General features: G+C 37.8%; 1 protein-coding gene across 5 annotated transcripts in view; it reads right to left on the reverse strand.

The window, feature by feature from the left end:
* ARHGEF7 (Rho guanine nucleotide exchange factor 7) overlaps positions 1-20,662 on the reverse strand; it is a 116,951-nt gene that overhangs the window by 28,261 nt on the left and 68,028 nt on the right. For all 5 annotated transcript variants that reach the window (XM_054272277.1, XM_054272276.1, XM_054272275.1 and 2 more), the window contains 5 exons: positions 15,269-15,391; positions 5,728-5,866; positions 4,784-4,843; positions 3,501-3,647; positions 1,570-1,656 (listed from right to left, as the gene is read on the reverse strand). In XM_054272277.1, the coding sequence (XP_054128252.1) occupies positions 1,570-1,656; positions 3,501-3,647; positions 4,784-4,843; positions 5,728-5,866; positions 15,269-15,391 (556 nt within the window). The remainder of the gene's footprint in view (positions 1-1,569; positions 1,657-3,500; positions 3,648-4,783; positions 4,844-5,727; positions 5,867-15,268; positions 15,392-20,662) is intronic.

Genomic DNA, 20,662 nt, shown 5'->3' on the forward strand with positions numbered 1-20,662 from the left:
AAAGTAAGCAGGAAAAAGAAGAAATGCAAGTGATAGAGGAAAAATAAAGCTTGATGGACTCTTTAATTTCATGTTGCTTGTTAACATAGTAAATTTCCAGTCAGCTGCTTTGTAATTAGTACAGAAGACTCTATCCTCACCAGAAATTCTGTCTGTACCACTTGGAACACAGACCTAACCTGCCTTTTCTACCATCTTTTTCCATCAACATTGGATAATTAGCAGTGCCACAAACTTAACAAACTGGACTGGCCACTTGAACCACCTAATGCAGCAGCATTTCAGACAAATCCATCTACAAGTGTGGCAGGTAGGGTACGAACCCAAACACAAATGTTGGAATTTAATTGCTCTTAATTAAAAAAAAAAAAGTAGTAACATTCTGTGACTGACTGTGGCTGATCATGTAGGAACACCCAATGACCAACCTTTAGCATTCCTTTGAAGCAGGCAAATCACTGCTCAGGAGAAAGGAATTAACTGTTCAAGTGTCTGTTTTACAAAAGCATTTCTAGTAGGTGAAATCTCTGTCTCCTTTTAGAACTTGGTTGTAGTTTTTTCCTGTGTTTTGGCATTTAACTATGATGCCCCAAACCCACATGGCATTATTTGAACATTTACAAGACTTGGGAAGTCAGGGTTTGTACATTTGCCTCTCTCAGGAGTCTTTGCAACTATATACCCAAGATGCAAGTGTTTTTGTGAAACACAGCCTAGAGCCCAGACAAATGGCACTCCCGCACCTCAGCACTTGTTCCACCTCTGGAACAGGCCTGTGGGACAACAGCCACAAGTGCTCAGCTAGGAGACTTGGGAGACAGCTCAAAGACTCTGTCTGCCAGCTGTGAGCAGAGAATTTGTGAAGTGAAACACCTGGTGCTAAGGTCCCTAGGGCCACCTTGTAGCATTTCAGGTGCTGTTACCCTGGGGAGCCTGAGGCTGGGGCCAGGGACTGAAGGTCAGTCCATGTACTTGGTATTTTCCCATAGTTAGAGCATCTCAAGTGTACATTTGGAGCATGACTTCAACTTCATCCAGATGGAATCTAGTCTGTGAGCCCCAAAGCAACTCCTACTCTGTGACTCAGTGCTCATTAAACAGAAAAAACTAGAAGATGAATTTTGAAAGCGTGCCACCAATTCCAAGATAACACACAAATGTGGATGCATCCAAACAAACTGATGGCAACAGCCCCATTCACACTAATGGAAGGATAAGGGGGCTGTGCAATTTTGTTGAGTCTCAAGCAGCAAAGAGCACTAACAAACCCATGCAGCAACACTGGTTTCCCAACAGATCTAAAAAGCTCCCAATACTTCCTCTCATCAGTTGCTACTAACAAAGTAAAAAGAACAATGTCTCCTTGGTGATAGACACAGCTACAAAGAAAATCAAACCCTGGGCTTCTAGGGTTTTTCATAAGACAGATGATCACTTCTTATTGCAGATATTACCTTCCATCTTTATAAATGCAAAAGATTAATAATCCTTCCAAGTTTCTTATGAAATATCATCTGGAAAGAACACAACTCCCAACACATTTTTACACATGTAAATGTATTACTTTACCTGATAGATAAAGCCACTCATTCTTGGGCTGGCAGACAACATTAGCAAAATGTTAGGGAAGAGAAGAAGATACCTTTCATTCTTTTCCTTGTTAAAAAAAAGAAAATGAAAAAGTAAATACACCATCACAAGTCCCCTCTCCCATTTTTCTATTACTAAAAGCTCTCAGCATTATAACTGGGTGATTACTCCACAAATATTTGCTCAGTGCAAAACTATTTCTCCATTGTATTTAAAAAAAGAAAAGAAAAAGGAAAAAAAAAAGTAAATAAGTAGACAGAATTACTTATTTTCCATTTGAAAAGTGCTACTAACACATGCCTATCTTTTTCCAGCAGATTACAGCCTTGTATTTTAAAACAGGAATTTTACATTCTGGGTGAAATACTGACCTTGCTTAATATGATAACAACTGTGTGGCCAATTTCAGTAAAACCAAAATTACATACTGGATCTATTTCTTCCTATAATTTAGATGGATACTGTTACAGTCATATCAAGACTGTGGTCTCTCAAATTAGAGATCAGATTTTTAAACAGTGGATTATGCCCAGAGGCAGAAAAAGCAAAGGAATAATTAGTATAGTCACAACAAAAGCACTCATTACTTTGTTCTGGTTTTAATTTTCTGGTTTCATGTACAAAGTTATCCACTGTGGTTTTGTTTTAGGGTATTTTTATGGAAAGAGGAATAAGTTTACTCTGAATCTACTGCTATAGACAACAAAAGGGAGAAGCATTAAAGTGTCATATTGTAATGACAACATAAGTATATCAACTGACAAAGCCACCATCCTAATTTCAAGCATCTTCACAAAATTACAAGTCCTTAGCAGGTTTTAATGTTTTTAAGTAAACATTTGCAAATATCTGTATCATTTTTAGAAAGGCAAAACCAAACCCAGTTGCTGTTGCACAAATGAAGCTGTCCTGTATCTTGCCAAAAAGCTGTGATGCTAAACAGAAACTTCTAGAAGTCAATTACATTTGACATTTTACCCATGATGACAGTGGGGGATGGTGATTTGTTTTGCTGGCTTAAAAAAGAGACATGACTGCAAAAGATGCACTATCAGCTCTACTGAGTCTTATTTGTTTACTTTAACACCTAACAAAATATCTGAGAGAAAAATATCAAGTGACTAACTTCTAAATATTCAGTTGCATAAACACTTTACTTTTTCTTCATATTTATGGACTTCTTTGTTCTAAGGGAGGAAATGGACTGAATGAGGTTGCAATTCAAAAGCCCTCATCAGATTCAAAGTCTCATTGATTTTTCAGGAGAACAACAAGCAATAAAAACATGTCAGTAACCTGTATAACATTATTTTTCTGTTAGCACTTGCTTTTAAGAATTTTAACATTGGTTCTGGTAGGACAAGTTTTTCTTTACATTTTATTTGCTGCTTTGGTTAGGAAAAAAAAATCACCAGACTTTGTCACTTTTAACCTTCTAATGTATCTCCTTATTCTATTTCTCAAGGAGCATTTGGTTCTCAAGCTTGTATTTCAAGATTTACTACTTGAGCAACGTGCCCATAACAGCCAAAAAAGTTTGTGTCAGACACCTCACAACATAAAACTTTAAACCTTTTGCTGTTTAAAACACACTCTATGCACAATGAACCTGTAACATAACAACACATGGTAAATCTTGTTCAATTATGCCCTCTGAAAAAAGCCCTTCAAAAATCTTACAATATTTATTACTGCTGTATTTAGTCACTTTTCAGTAAATTTTACAGAAGAGACCATCCATCTTCAAGGAATTTTATTTCAGGTTTTGTAAAAAAATGCCTTAAATCAACACAAAGATTTTAGCTTAGATGACCATCTCTGAATCGCTCTCTTTATTTCTGCTGTGTAATGATTATAATGAATTTCATTCAAAATTGGAAGAGTGAGAGTAAAGATGAGAAGGACATTACCTCACTCCCAGCACACTGGATCATGACTTGGGACATGTAAATCACATTGCCAAGTGTTTTGATGTCCTCTCCCTCCCAACAACGAATAGCTTCTGTCAGGATTTGCAGTTCAAGCTCTTTCCGTTTCCGTACTTCTTGACATTGTGCCTAACAAACACAGGGAAAACAATCTCTATAAACTCTACCAGTTTGGAATGGGTTAAGGGTAGAAATACCACCACAGTTGTATTTACTGCTGCTGTGCTTGCAATGCACAGAAGACAGCATTTTCATTTAGTTGTCTGCTATCAATATTTTTTATAAACTAGTTTTACTAAATTAAATATTACAGCGTTTCAACACACTGATTTCAATTACCATTCCAAATTCAGTAATAGCTCTGTTACTTTATTTTCTCCTTCCTTTATACTTCAAATTTTGGTATGACTAACCAAAAATGGACTTGCTCAGTAGCAAAGAGTAACACAGCTGTCGGAAATACACATCTATACAACAAAGAATCTTTCAGTAAGAAGAGACATGCCACCTGTGCAAACCTGAGTGTTTATAACTTTGTGTTCCTACTTTAATTAACACCAACCTGCTCATGTTATTTGAATTTTTCTCAACAGAAAATTCTGTTGAGAAATTTTCTCAGTTGTTTTCTCTTGCTTTTATAGCACTCAACAGGATGTAATTCACAAACCTCTTCTAAACACTGATAACACTAAATTTCTAATTTAAAAAATAAAGATTTTCCGGTTATCATCAGCATACATTCCTAAAAGGAAGCACAACACATTAAGTTTCTTATAACTGAGACAGCATTAATCATTGCTTGTTGCAGTTGAGGCATAGTTTTTCATTTTTTTTGTAAAGATAGTAGCTTATCTGTTCTTCCTGTTCCAATTATTACTAGAAGTTTGGCATCTTCTGAACTTCACTAGCACTTTTCTCTTCTAACTCTCTCACATTCATAGCCATTTCCTGAGAAGGAAGGCACGTAGAAAAAAAATCAGAACATGTACTCATTTATTGTAAAGAAGCCCTTCTTCAGGACAGACAGAGAGGGCAGACAAAGAGGTGCAGAACACTTTGCACAACTCTGATACCAATAGTCTACTTACTACAGCTCCCCAGCAAATTACCATCCTTAGCTCTGACTACATACAGCATTGATTTCCAGCCTTTAAAAAACTTATTACACATTTATGAAAAAGTTTCACTCTTTTAAGCAATAAAGGAAGACGTAATTAGAAAGCATCCTACTTAAAATATATAATCCATTCTTTAATCACTCTTACAGAAAGATTTTTGAAGGCAGTCATGGATTTTTGAATATCGGGACGATCCGGATGATAATCCTAAAAAAAAATGGAGAAAACATATATCAAAGGTTCAGTTCTAGCAAAATTAATTTTGAAAACCAGTAGAGGCTTAAAACCAAATAAACAATTCTGCAAAATTGAAGTTGTAGACTGATCTAGTCTCTTCGTGGCCTTCTTATATCAAACACTGGTGGGTCTGGCTTGTAGTAACACTTCAGTTACTTAGCACAATGCTAGCTATACTTAAAATAGAGCCAAAGAAGTTTTACAAGACCTGGTGGATAAGAGATTTTGAAATCTCAAGGGGAAAGTGTTAACAGAGTTTTGTTTAGCAGGTTAGCTTTGTCACAAAGGTGATTTCCTATAGACTATCTAGCATGTTCTGCTGTCACTGGCTGGCAAACCAATCTATGTGACAAGATCCCCACACTTTCTATTTCTCTCTTTTTTTCCCACTCCAAACATACAACCTATAAAATGAAAAGGTGAAAAGAGTAGGTCCTCAAGGACCTTCTTGTCCTGTAAAGATCACTTTTGGACAGTGCTCACTAGAAGTCAGAGGGACTATTTGCCAATGTGTTCGGCATACTGAGGTGAAAAGCAGCACTCCCTCTGCAAGATAAAGTGGCCTCAAGTAGTGTGCAGGGGACACATTCAATGTCAAGTCAACTGAGGACCCTGGTAAGACTATCCTAGGAATGATGATTACCTTTTCTGGATAGTTTTACTTTAAATGTTTATCTTCTACAGGAAGTTCTACTGCACTGACTTTTACATAAACCACTGCAGCCTGTAGTTTAGAAGGCTGACTGAAGAGCAAGCAAATGCAATTTTGGGTCCCATCATGTTTGACATGTACCTTTAAAATAATTGTTGTCAAATCATCATTAAGCTGGAACATAAATGCTGATAAGATATACCTCCATGTGCCTTTCAAGTTCTTTGAGTAACGTGGGGTATTTATCCAGACGCATAAAAGGTTTGCTGAGGCCCGTGGTCAGCACAAGGATCCCAGGGCTGTTTGCACCTTTCATCTCCATGAATTCTCCTAGTTCCTCACTGTGTACACAAGATATTTAAGCAAATTAAGATTAAATTATCACAACAAATAAATTACATAGGATTCACAATTTAATCTTTCACCTGCAATGAAGTATACCAATAAAACAGGAGGCCAAATAAAAAATTAATTTGAGTATAACTTAAGTGCTGTGACCAGTTTGTGTATTAAACAAAATACAGGAACAAAGCCATGTGCAGATTTGGGACCTAACCAGGGAAAAACACACATGGGAACAAATCTACTGTTCTAGACAACTAGTGCTCAAAGACAGTTCCTAAATGCTGCACCATTCAAGCAACAATTACAGAATAAAGCTCTATTTTATTACTCAGCTCTTTATTCTAGTAAAATGACCTTAGAGGTAGTTTACACAATACACAAATAAGAGTCAAATGTTTCATATACAATTTAAAAAAACAGGTATTTTTATGGTGTCAGGCACTAAGAAGAAGACAGAAATTTCCAGAAGTTTTTTTTCTCTTGCACGTACATGTTTAATGACCTCATCTCACATCCAAGATGTTAATGCAAAAAAATTACCAACATTGATACAAATGGTAGAAATAATCACCGTGCAGTATATTCTCTAATGAGCTAGGGTTTCATTAAGTGTGGACTCACACAACACATTTCTTTTCACAGCAAAGCCACTGTAAGAAATCCATTCTCTCCATGTATCATGAATTGCTACTTCCCCTCTCCAGATATTTTTTTAATTATTTGAGTAATTCAGAACTGGCCCAGCCCCTCAACTTTTACAGCAACTCAGTTAAAACACCAGAACTGAGAATTTCAGCTCCCTTTGCCATCAAGGAAACAAAATAGCTACATCTTCTGCTTACAATGCAGATATTTTAAAGGACTATGGTGGAGGAGGACTAGCTTTTCAAGAGTTTAAATCACCAAGAACAAAATGAGCCCTCTCCATTCATAATGGAAGATACAGCAGCATCTGGGCTGATTGCCAGGCTTCATAAAATACAAGTTGCAAAAGAACACAGAATTCTAAAGGCAAAAATCTATGTTAAAAAAAATACAGAAAGTAATTTATTAAAAATGTAACATCTTACTGCATTCAAGGCACACACACACTCCTTCCCATTGCAGAACAAGTGACACTGATTATTCATGTCATTTGTCCAAGTAGATGTCGTGAAGACAGAACAAGAACACAAATATGGTGCTTAGGGGCGGGTTTACTGGCAGATTTGGAAGTGCTGGGTTAACAGTTGGATTTTATCTTAAAAGTCTTTTTCAACCTAAATGATTCCATAGTTCTATGAGCTGTGACCTTCCCATCCCAATCTAAGTGCTCTACCCACCATCCCACCTGGATCCTTCACCCCTCATACACCTAGTTTCCCCCAGCTCACAGAAAAGAAGGTACTTTTCCATACAGTTTACTCCAAGTTTACTTGTCTTCGGATTAGCTACTTAGAATTTACTTGCACTACACCTTGCTTATGTATAGCCAGCACTGTTTCTGAATTGTCAGGTCCATCATCATTTTACACCACCACTTGCAAGAGCTTTCTGTCCCCACTCTAAGAAGGCCCACGCTCTCCTCAGTCTATGTATTTGTGCCATTTCAGCTGCGTTTAACTACAGAGTGCAAAAAGAGGGTGAGGGGATTTCTCAACATCTGCTGTGCATTTTAAAGATGCAAAGAGAAGAGCTGGACACACTTGGGAAAGACCTTGCATCCCTCTTAAACAGGATATATCAGCAACTTCAGGCCTTCTAAATCAGCTTATGACATAAACAGGTTTTAGCCAAAATTAAAACACCTTGAAAAACTTCCTACAATACCTTGCATGAAGTGTTATAATAATGCAACACAGATGAACCCGAGTACTTTTGAGCTTAAATTTAAATTTAACTGAGGCTGGCCAGCTCTGAATACATAGAGGCTGAAGACCTATTTTGTGTAATGCTTCCTTGATCACAGCCCTTGCTTAGCATAAAATCACACCACTTCAGAACTTGACCAAAACAAAACTACAAATTTTGACTTGTAACTGTGTCTTGGGTTTACCACTTCCTGGTCAAGTATTCAGGGTAATTCCCTGAAACATCAGGCTTCCTGGCTACAGTGGTGTCACCTGCTCTCCTCCTGACTCAGTTAAAAGAAACTGTTTCCAGTAAGTAATAAAGGTATGACACCCAGTTTACACAGGAAGCTTTACCAAAGTTCACCAGGAAAGCCCTTCTGTCCCACAGCACTCATTGGTTTTAAATTTCAATTCCCTATGTGCGTGACACTGATCATGTGCAAGTCATTGCTTTTCTGTTTTATCCATTCATTGCACCTGTAATCAGCCCTACCCATTTCAGCATCATAAAGTCAGGTTACACACAGTACTTGATACTTCATCTTCTTAACGTTAAAGATATTTCCTACAAGAACCAAGAGGAAGTAGCTGTTTAAATTCATTCTTTGCATTTTGTTTGCTTCAGTCAGACACAGCTCCTGCTGCCTCATTCTACCAATTCTGCCCTTTTACAGTATCTACTACTCTTCCCCATTTCAGGCAGCACAATCCATAAGTGTAATACACAGATTCTCTCACCCCTACAAAGCTGCACTTCCACAGGATGTGCCAATCTCAAATACCACAGGCTACTCAATTTAACAGTGCTCTGAACAGCCCTCATTTTTGCCCTGAGACTGCTAAGGGGCAAAACCCCCCATTCCTACTTACTTCAGCCATCTCCATACTGTTGAGTGCATACAAATGCTTTATAGAAATAGTATTTGCTAAGCTATCCACTCAGAAAATGTACAGACTTCCCCCTCCCCCTTTTTTTTTTAATGCTTTTACTGTAGGAGAAACTTTGGTTACTGTTTCACTGGTTTTGGTTCTAGTTTTCATTATCATTTTTCCATTTGTTCAACTTCAGCATTATGAAATACATGCGAAAAAGCAGGGGAAAATTTACTGTAACTTGAATTAAGAATGACTTCTTGGAAACCTGAAATAAAAAGCTGGCATTATCTTGTTTTCACTGTCTACTCTGCAACCGCTTTAACTAAACAAACTCAGTTACACCATTCTCCGCTCAAGTGACACTTGGCGCTGATCATCACCTTTTTTACTTAATCACAATATAGAAATCTATGGAGCAAGTTTAAACCTCAGCTCACCTGAAACATACACAAAGTCCTGAAAAACAGGCTTAGCAATGGCATCAACAGGGAGCAGTGTTAATAGGTGTAATTAAAACTGAATGACGAAGTTTTCCTCCCAACATTCCCAAGAGGACAATGTTTTCTTTCATACACTTCTACACTTCCCTCTTACAAGTTTTGACATGTCTGCTTGTTCAAGCTCTAGTCTGAACACAGCACACACTCCTTTAATACAATAGTACCCAAAATTTCGTCTGAGCAGTTCCATCATACAGACCACTGTAGCATTCCACTCATGCTTACCAACCCAGCATCTCTGCAGCTTTGTGGATATAAAATATCCATCAAAATGCGGATGTTACTTTAGCTCAAAGCTTAAAGTGAGTCTCTTTCATTTAGTCACAAAAGACAAATAGCATACAGGACATAATGGAAGGGTTTACTTTTACTTTCAAAAACATAAGAGGGGGTTAAAATACTGTTCGAACATGACAACAGCTCACAACTGTTTTATAATTAATTGCAACATAAAAAAGTCTGTGTCAGCTGCTTTGCCAAAGACAATGGCTCTTTCATGTCACAATTTCAACTGATGCCTGCAAGTCTCCTAGGCAGTATGTGCTAAATGAAACTGCAGCCCACAGTTAAGAGTATGTTTTAATAAAAAGCTATCATTTAGCTGAACAGGAAAATCTTTTGAACAGTGAAATCATCAACTCAGTCACAACTGCCTAAGCAAGTAGCTTTTCAGAAAGAGGCAGATGAGACTAATTCACTACTCACATCACTTTACACAATAAAATGCAGAGAAGCATACAAAAGTCCTGTGCTTCATTTATTCTGAAATGTCAACCTGAAGAGTTCTCCCCACTCCAGACTGGAGTTGGTTCTCATGCTGTTGAGATATTTTAAAGGTCACCATGAAAACTGTCTTTAAGCCTTACTAATATATTCAAATCCTTCTCGGAACAGCTGCCTCAAAAGCTACAAATCACACTGGAAGAGGGAAGAAAACAAAGTTCAGATGTGCCTACAAGTAACAGAAGAAAGGGAGAAAAAAAAAAAAGGTCATTGAACCTTGAGGAAAGCAGATCCAGGAACTAAAACTGCAAACATTTAAAATCACAACTTACACTTCTGAAGGAGGTCTCTGTTTGTAATAGATGGAGCACGAGCTATCACTGCTGAGGGGTCTGAGGACTGCACACAGGCACCGCATTTTGAGAGCGTCGTGACACAGCTCAGCTCAGCAACCCCTGTGCTGCAGCTTTTGATTTCCTAGGGCTACACTTGCCAGCCCAGCTCCTCTCCCAGAGACTGCTGCTCGGCGTATGACATCAGCCTGCACACTTGCAGGCTCAGGGATCCACCAAAGTGGGGGAAGCACAAAGAGTTTTCTGACTCAAGCTGATCTGTATTCCACGCTCCAGTTACTCAGAGTAATTGTCATGCTCCAGCTCCACAAATTTTATCCAGACTGCTAGGTCTGTGATGCAAGTGTAGAATATGTTTGGGACATGTTATCTCAGAGAACAGAAGAATCTAGCAAAATTAATGTTTCAACAAGTAAAGATTTGTGCATAGCTTTCTTGCTGCTGAGAATTGGCTTGGTATTTGCCACTTCGCAATATTAAAAAAAAAAGTGCAGGTGTGTGTTAGTAATTTTCAACTGCCTTTTCATCAAATTAAATTTTCTTCTGGTAAGATTTTTCTTCTGTTTTAAAATAAATATACTGCTGTTTAAACAAAGTAAAAAAGTTGAACACCCCACTCTACCCCTCCAAAATTACATACCTGATGCTGGTTATTGGGTCTGTACTGTCCATATTTCCTCAAAAGAATTTTTTGTCCACTGATCAGTGGAGCCTGTTACACTTGTTTTTTTAAATTATGTTCTCAAAACTCCAGTTAATCCCCTACTGAAATATCTTTCCTCTTGTCATTTTTGGATATAGTCCATTGGAAGTCCCAGTCCTAGCTTCTGCCTGCTCTCTTTTTCCTTTTTGCTAGACTTTCTTGTTGCACTGAACTTTGTTGCTTGTGATCTTTTCCAGCTAGGTAACATTTCATGTTCCTGACAGTCCTCATCCTGCTCCAATTACCCATTTCTGTACTTTGTATCCAACTGGGCATTTTAATCTGCAGGACATTCACTCTTTCACACCTTCAGTTGCTCGTTCTGTTACTCCTCTTACTGGAAGGCAAGCACATGTTTGTGATCAGAAGCACACACAGGAACAGTACTAGTTTGACTAAACTCTACACCCTCAAGGCACTACTGGTCTCACCAGCAAGCAAAACTATCTCCTAAAATAATACCATATATTGGAATACCTACCCTTAGATGTGAACTGGCATCTTCAAGCAAAACTAAACCTGATACCATGGAGCCAAAAAGCTGGGACTGTTGTGGAATAAAGTAAATAAAATAGGGATTGTGTACAGCGGCACCACAGCCACTCTGAGAAGGGAACATGGAAAACTCTGGGCTCTGCCAGAGCACCACCCAACTGTACCTGGCAAACTCCACCTCTTCAGCTCTAGCCAGTGGCTTAAGAGTCAATTACGAGATACAATGACAGATCTGAGGAAAAATTATTTAATCCTTCAAAAACCTTGATTCATTAAGCAGAAGGAATTAAAACTCTGGAAAAAAAAGTATGCAATAGCTCCAAAACAATTCCTGAGACAAAAAGGTATCTACCAAATTTGAAGACAGCATAAAATCGGAGAAATTATTTTCTATGCAAACTTTAACATCTGGATAAAACTTATAAAGCTACAACTGGAACCAAGAAAAGAATCTGTTCCCAAACTTAACAGAAAGATTTTGTTGTTGCTGTAATTATCAGAGGAAAATACACCTTCAGAAACACATAGCTCTGGAACCTGAACTCGTGTATGGGTTGCATTAGGCTTTATTCCCCTTTCTTTATGTTCACACACACTCAGGTCTCCAATGACTTTAATAGTCTTTTAATAGTCTGACTATTAATAATTTAACTTAATGAAATGAAAGGTGCTTGTGGCTTTGAAGATTTGAACATGATAAATGTCATATTCTTGAGATAACATGATTGACTCCCTTCAGCCCAGACTGTGTATTTACATAAACATGCACATACATACATGAACATACATGCACACACAAACCCTTATTCTGCGTTAACTGAATGAAAGCCCTCATGTTGCTGCTGCATATGATCAAGAAGTGAATGACAAAAGATAAAGTGGAAACAGATTTGCATTCATACTGGATGGCATTTAAAAGAAAGGGAAAAATAAGACAGTTGAATGCCCCTTTTACATCTCCAACCCCATCCCTAGGACTGCTATTTAGAACCTAATTCACAAGAATGCTATTCAAAATAAGTGTCTTGAAGTGCACAGTAATTCTGAGCACATTAATATAATGTTTTACCTGTACATACACACAGAGACTTTACAAGGTGCCAACACCATTTTAACAGGTCTTACAAGACTGCTTGAAGAGCACCATTGATAGCTCAGAAAATGACATGTAAAACCCCCACTACCAAACCAGACAACTGCTTACAATTTTAATTTAAGTTATCCAGTCACTCTGAAGAAAATACAGTTAATGCTTTAGCTAATTTCCTTAAAGCTATTTTTAGCCAGTGACAGTAAAAAAACCACTAATAAAAGTCATATTTTTTTTAAAAAATGTAAAAATCTGCATCTAGAGCAATTATCTTGGAGATATTTTTTGTTGTTGGTATGGGCTCCCAGAAAAACAAGTGTGCTAATAAACTAAGAAGAAAATACTAATTTTGTGATATAAGAATCTGATATTTGTAGGGTTTTTCATAAAAAGGCTTTCAGAGGTATAGTAATAGTATATGTGTTCAGTTTATGAATTGCACAGAGCTCATGGCAAGAAATAACCTTCTGTAAACAGTAGGAATTTATGTTCCAAATCAAACTGTTCCAGACAGTTCCCTTTTCTTCTCTAAAATGCTAGTGAATAGCACAGATGCTACAAACACAATAATAAAGTCCAAGTATTCCACATACACTTATTTCTCTACCCTATTTTTGCTAGTATTAAAACACATGGGTTTGGACCCTTTTCTAAAATTGTACTGACAAAACAGCCAACTAACATTCTTTTTCCTTAAAAACCTTATATCTTGGTATTTTACCCAGTATAAACTGCAGTGTGATTGTTTCACCATTACTACAATCATGGCTGTCCTCAAACCTTAGGCCAACTTTAAAATTTAGGTTTATAGGGGATTTTTTACACACTAAAATCATTTCAGCTAAACAGACAAAGAGACAGTTCTGAGTATTTTACATTTCTTCATGCTTCCAATCAGTTTGTTATTTCTGTTTTCTTCTGCTCTGAAACAATGTAACTAAGAAGTTTTCCAGCATTCTGAGAGGCAGAGATTCAGAACTGCTTAAAGCCACCTTCTGATTTGTTCATGGCAGCTGTCTCAAGCAGAATATTTAGACAGATCACTTGCTACCTCCAGCAATGTTGAACAACAAAAATTAAGGTAATAGAATAATAAAAGGTGGGTAATCAGAAAGAATAGGATGCAATTCTGTTGACTCATGCCTAGTAACACAATAGCATTAAATAGAAAATTGTCCATCTCAACTTGTCCTCCCTTGAGCTCTCATACAAACAAACTTCCACAATCAAATTACTTAACTCCTCTATCACACTTATATTGTCTCCACCAGGATTTGATGTCAAGCTGACTTTAGAGACCTGAAGCTGAATTTTTCTAAGGACATCTTACACAAAAAGAAAAATGAAAGAGAAGAAATGCTTCTCTTCTCCATTTGCAGAAGAACCAGCTTTCCTCACTCACGTTTCTATCACTGTTTCTCTGAGTTCCAAGATAATCCTTTACAGATATTCCCAAATCTAAAGAAATGCAGATGATCACTTTGCTATCACATGTCATCTTCCATCTATAGGTTAAATCCCAGAGCTCTGGGAAAGAGCATAAAGAATCAAACAAACAAAATTCTAATCCCAAAAGTATTGAAAACTATTTACAGAAACTGGTAGTAAGAGGGTCATTTGAAAGAAAACAAACACATTGAGATTTCATCAGGGGGGTTTAAAAATATTTTTGTCTTGCTGAATTTTAATGACAAAAACTTACCTGCTTTCTGCCTATACTGTAATGTGAATTTGCAGCTTGATTTTTCCAGTGGGGTTGGAATACAGTTACATGTATTATTAACATATATGGAAGTTCATAGTACTTGGTAATTAGAAGGTTTTGTGTCTTCATAACATTATGAGTAAAGCTCACAAACATACCACAATATCGCTGTTAAAACAAAATTTGAGTTCCTAAAAGAAGCTAACACTACAGGAAAAAATCTATTGTGATCCTTTTGGTCTTCTAAGTGTTAAGAGTACTCAAAATATCTTTACCTTAGTCCAACACAACAAGACAAAGAGGAGAGGGTGCGTGAAGTAAAAAGAACATATATCCTGTCAGAATTTGTCCTAGAGCTGACCTCCAAGAAGAAGACATGATTCTGTCCTGCACCAGAAGCAAGCATAAATAGCCCCAAACTGACAGCTGCTTCAGCATGAGGGTCAGCAGAACACAAGTATATAGCAAAAGCTTGTGAAAGCTGACTATTTTAATCAAATTCTGGCCTCAGTACTTTTCCCCCAAGATGATACAGGGCAAATTTAAGGTCTGTCCAAAAGCTGAGCACCCTACATCATGTTAACTAAGCATCCTACTTCTTACAGAAAATAGTGATTTTGTAAACCTCATACTTCTCTCACACCACTCAAAAGCAAAGCTAGGGGTATAATACACTTTTAAGTTAAGTATATACAGGTATTTACAGGGCTAAGTTACAATGCACCAACTGTCTAAGGAGCCAAAGTCATGTCAATTTTGCCATAATTTCACAAACTCATTTTTATCTCAACATTTTTAAAACAAAGATTACAATCAGTAAAGATTGTTTTACACATTCAGAGTCCAGCATGCATTCTTTCAACGAAAAAATTCTCTCAAATAGTTGATAATACATTGCCAAAAGTGACAAGCTGTCCTGGCCACATGAAGCAGCTTTGTTTCAGGGGGCATTTAATCTTTTATTTAGAAGTGTAGAGGTTTTTTTCCTCAAACAAGTTCTACAACAACAAGCATGTCAAAAGAGAGATCACAGCTTTAAAATTCAAGTGTATATTTGTATTTTCTCAAGTGCATATTTTGCATTTTTGTATCAGACTCAGAAGACCACAAAGTTAACATACCTGTGTTCTGTGAGGACATTTACTGCAGATGGGTGGTTGGCACAGTATGTAAGGTATAAGCTTTTCATTTGTGGCATCAGATTTAGAAAACACCCTCCAACCCTCTGCTGAGCTTCAGGCAACCTAAAAACAGAGTAATAAATATAAAAATACTGCAATAGTAACCAGACAGAGAAATAAATTAAACACCAGAAAAACAGTACATATTGTGTGCTGGGTTTGGCTGGGGTAGAGTTTAATTTTCTTCACAGTGGCTGGTAGAGGACCATGTTTTGGATTTGTGCAATAGCATAAGGGCAACAGAAGGGATGAAATCCTTCTCTTCTACAGAGCAGCTCCCACTGGAAGGACTAAGCCTCTTCAGCAGAAGGCTGTGTGGCCAATTGTATAACCTAACCCACACTGAAGTTAACCAGAAGATGAACCACCAGCTTTCATCAGTCCTAGATAACAAACTTATTCCTGACTCCTTGTCTAAACCACTGTACAACATGTGCAAGATGAAATGTTTCAATTTCTCCATGCACTTGCTCTCCTTCCACAAAGGCTACATAAAATAAATATGCTGAATTTTTGCTTCCTTGCAAGCCACGACAGTGGATTTTACTGTTGTTCATCTTTTTAACTGCTCTTAAAACCAGTACTTCACTCTTCACATCAGCTGTAAAGCTAAATGAGCCCTCACTGAGTACTTGATGCAAATACTGCTAACACAGTCAAAGAGCTTCATTCTAAGATTAGCTCCAACAATTCTTTCTGGAATAATATTTTTTTTTTCCTGGAAAAAAAATTTTAAAGAAGTCAGAATTTTCTGTTGTTGTCCCGGACATGTACATAAAGTTCCTAAACAGCAATATTAAGCATTTCCCCTTTAAAAAAAAAGTGAGCTATGCCCCAGTGAACTTCAGTAGGAAATAAACCATTCAGCTTTCCAGGACAACCACTCCTGCAGGCAGGGGATGTTCCCCTTCTGCTCAAACACAGTCATCTTGTCCCAGTCCTTAGGTTTGCTCGTAGCAGTCAAAATTCAAAGTTCCCAAGAAATTCTCCCCCAAATTCCAAAACAGTAAGTCTGTCTCCTATTAAGCCGTTCAGTCCCTCTGTACAGAGTGGGAAGACCACCCAAAATGAAGTAATAATTGACTGTAGAGGTGTTCCAAATGTGAGTCAGAGGAAACATACTCTCTTATTTGAGAGCAACATTCGCTACAGACACCCAAAAAATGACAGCTGAATGCCCAGCTAACACACCAGACACACTCAGGTCACAGTATCAACACTCCTTATATCAAAGACTAGGGCTCATATTTTCAGTCTGTGTCTTTTATTTTTAAGAAGTTTAGATTCTGCAGTCAATAGAGTGGCTGCTTTTGCAGGTGTTTAGGGGAAAACCAAGCATACTGAGGGAATGCTATTCTTACAGCCTTGCCAAGCAGCATTTCCTGCCAAGCAGCTGGTCCCCTTTAATAAATCTACCATGAGCTAATAATACATTCTTCGAGTAATAGATGCAGCCAAAGTCTCAAACTCTGAAGACATACTCAAGGCATATAACTCAGTATTAAATAGCAAGAGGCTCCAATAAACAGTTGCTAAAAATGGTTAAATTCCTGTTTCATACTGTAGTGATGGGGGTGGAGGGTGAATTATGGCTGTTTGCACCAAGCAGACATCTGTGTCTCCTCAGTCTGCTGTTCTTTTAGCAGAATCAAAGACTGGCATTATTCTCTTTCACATGTTGCACATGCATTGCCACTTTATACAGCACATTCTTTGTTGAATTAAAATAATTAATAGACTTTGTAAGGGGGTGGTAACTCATCACTTTAACTTTTCTAATCCATGCATTTTAGTTGCAAGTGCTCTACTATTTTCAGCAGATAAATTATCTATATGTCTTTTACCCACTGAAAAAAAAAATCAACAATTTAATGCCTATCACCACATCATATAAACCTTTTAGTAATTAATGTGCTCCATAAAGACCATATCTATTTTACAGTTTACTCTGAAATTATCATCCCAACCTCATTCTCATATTTAACACTTTTATTAAAAAGGAATCACATATAAATATTTACAGATATATTTAAGTTATATCAACTTCCGTTAAAAGAAGACCAGATACATGTTTTAATTCCATTTGCAAATGTAAAGGAACCATAACAAAGCCTCTGCTGTTGTACACTTGCTAGAGGAATCACCATGTGACTACATCTAAATTACCTAACACTGTCTGCTTGCTGGAGTTGCATCCAACAGCTATCAGTTCTGTTTCTCCAGACTTCAACAGCCACCCGGTGCATGGTAATTTGTAGAAAGAAATAAAAAGTAAGTGTAATTGAGCCCCAAAGGGTGCAGTTTGTGAAGAAACTAAATGTTACTTCTTGAGGCTTCACAGTTAACAAAGTTATGAAATAAGGGGCCACTGCAAATTTCTGAGAGACTCCTTGCACCAATTAGGCACTACTCAGCTTACAATCCTTCAGTTTAATTTTCACCCTTTTCACTACCACACCTTTCACTAATTGTCTAATTGTCTTATCTCTCAGACATTAGTTTCTATGCACGTTTGTCTCAGGATATCCAAAGACACTGTAATCAAATTCCCTTAATATCAATACCCTTATTTCTGTTGATACTCATGATAACCAAAAGTAAAGGATGATACTGGGACTTAGACTTAATTTGTATCTGCAGTCCAAAACAAACCCTGAAATACTAGTGAGGTTTGGACAAGATTTAAATAGTCTCCCCCTCACACTCTGGCCTCTCCTCTCTGTTTTTGTTGCTTGAAGTTTTCTTAAATTCCATTCCCCTTCAGAATCATCCCCAAAAATGAAGTATCTTCTTGCACTTAAACACAGAACAAGACAACGTTTCCTGTGGCTGCAAGAGCAGGGACATGAGGGAAAGAGAGGACAAACCCCAGATATGGCTGTAGCAGAGCAAGGAGGTAAGCCTGTGATACTACATAAAGGATTTCCATTTGCTACAGACATCATATCTAGATCATATCTATCTATGATCTATGTATCTAACCATATCTATCTATCATGTCATGTCATGTAGGCTGCTGTCACCAGCCAGGGCTGTGTGTCACATGTCCCTCCTTACTGAGAAATACTGCCATGGACTGACAGCTTCTACTACCAGGTGAATGGAAGAATCCTTTTTGGAGCAGGAGATCAAATCAGGACCACTCTCCGGCTACAAAAATACCCAAAGAGCAACACTTCCAATCGAGATCATTTGTATCAGGGCAGAGATCACCTGATGGACACTGACTTTGTTCACAGAGACTCTTCTGCTGTGCGAACTACTGCAGAACTGATCTTTGGCATGGGACTACAGACCTGGAATGAGACCTAGGGCACTGGACACTTTTTCTCTTCAAGAGACCAGAGCACAGAGCACTCTTGCTATGTTTCACTGTCAGAAATCTGCTCTTTCACAGCTGAAGGCTCCAACAGCATCTCTCTGCCTTGCCGGTTACAGTTCTTTTCCATCCTGAACCAAGTGCACTGGAAGCTGATCAGCCAAAAGAAAACACCTTTGAAGCCTGTCAGCTACAAGACTGTCACTCAATGCTAGTTGGATTTATTCCATACACCACCCTTGTAAGAAGAGAAGTTACAAAGGTGGAAATAACACCAACCTGGAGAAGTTCAAAGAGGACAAACCTTGAACAATGAACCAGAAGACCTTCAAGGCTGTGGGCAGGGTGGGAGGGTGGCACAGAACTAAACTCAAACCATATCCAAACAACATTTCCCCCAAAACACACAAATAATCCACTACAGCATCATATGCACAACCCAGCATTTAACACCAGGAGGATTAAACAAGACAAAGTGGCGCAGGCAAAAAGGAGGAAAGCACAGGAAAGTTTCTGCCACTGAAGTACATGCCAGGATTTGTTAAAGAAAAAACTCAAATGACAAACTGTCTCAAGGTGGGTGTGGAATTCAAAAAACATTTAACTCTCATACCCAAGAAAAGGAATTTGTCAAGCAAGGTAGGCTGGCAGCATTGGAATTGGCAGGATGACAGCATTTGGTCACTGTGACATGTCAAGTCAGAATAAAACACCACACCGGATGTTGCAATATGAAGCGCCTCAATGATGGAACTATAAGCTCTCTGCCAAAAATAAAATAAAATGATAAATCTATTTTCAGCCTGGGAGCTAGTCTGAGTTTACAGAACAGGTTCACCAGCCAAAAAAACATGGCAAAATGACAAGGAAAAAAAAAAGGCAGCAGAGCAAGCATTCTTCTACATGATGGGAATCATGATGGATTAGTGGATTAGATTCCAAACAGGAAGATGCTGTATGCTCAAGTTAATGTGCTATGATGAAAATTTAACTGAAAATACAACTCAGCATGATGAGCATATTTGTGAAATGAAAATAAAATAAAACATTTGCAATAAAGCTTCAGTAACTCCAGGGCATCACATTCTCTGCCCACCTACTAGCACCCAGTGTGTTCCTCTAGTTTATTATATAGCAACATTTCACTTAGCAGAAAGAAGAAATAAAGGACATTATGAAAAGGTGCTTTAAAACAGTTTAAGGCAAGCAGAGTTATTAATGAAGCTTTCTGAGCTTGAAGCTCCATTATGATATCACTTAAACTTACATTGCAGGTCAAAATTAAGTTTGCAGTAATATTTGTTTAAAGGTATAGTACAAAGGTATATATAAAGGTGTATATATATACTCTTTTCCTCTCATTTTTAAGATAACTTAAAGTTTTGAAAGATTACAGTCTGTTCCATGCAAAGTATTTCATTTCCTTAATTTGTGATACAAAGAAACAAAATCATGGTAACAAGCAAAGGAGACACCAAAGAGCAGTGACAAGAAACAAAAGGAAACATTTGAGTATGTCGACAAATGGACATTTTCAGAGATTTAGACATTTAACTGATCAAGTCAACCTTTCCAGAATGACTATCCTTCTTTCTCACAGCATCAGACAGACCATTTCAAGAATGGTCTATTTCAAGAACACACACCATCCTCCCTTCCCCTCTCTCTGGTCTAAGTTACCTAGAGGAAGGACAGAGGGACAAAAGGCAGGTGTTGCGAGGATGTGGGATCTGAAGTCAGCAACAGTACCAGGAATATGTCACTGCCTGGTGGAGATGCAGCCTCTCCTTTGTCATGACAAGGCTGCTTCTTCACACAGAGCAGCTCAGGGAGAGGAGGGAGAGGTCAAAACAACACACACTGAGGCGATCCAAAGCTCAAAGAGGTATTTTCTTCTCCATCCAAGACATTCACTTGTTCTCACAGCAAACAAACTCGTTAAGCCCTCAGTAGCACTACAAATTACTAACTTGGGAGAAACCAAGAAAATTTGTATTAAGAAGTTGCCTTAGCTC

Source organism: Melozone crissalis, unplaced genomic scaffold (assembly GCF_028551555.1).
Source record: "Melozone crissalis strain CALT ecotype California unplaced genomic scaffold, PUWL_Pcris_2 ptg000013l_1, whole genome shotgun sequence".
In the NCBI taxonomy this organism is placed as follows: Eukaryota; Metazoa; Chordata; class Aves; order Passeriformes; family Passerellidae; genus Melozone; species Melozone crissalis.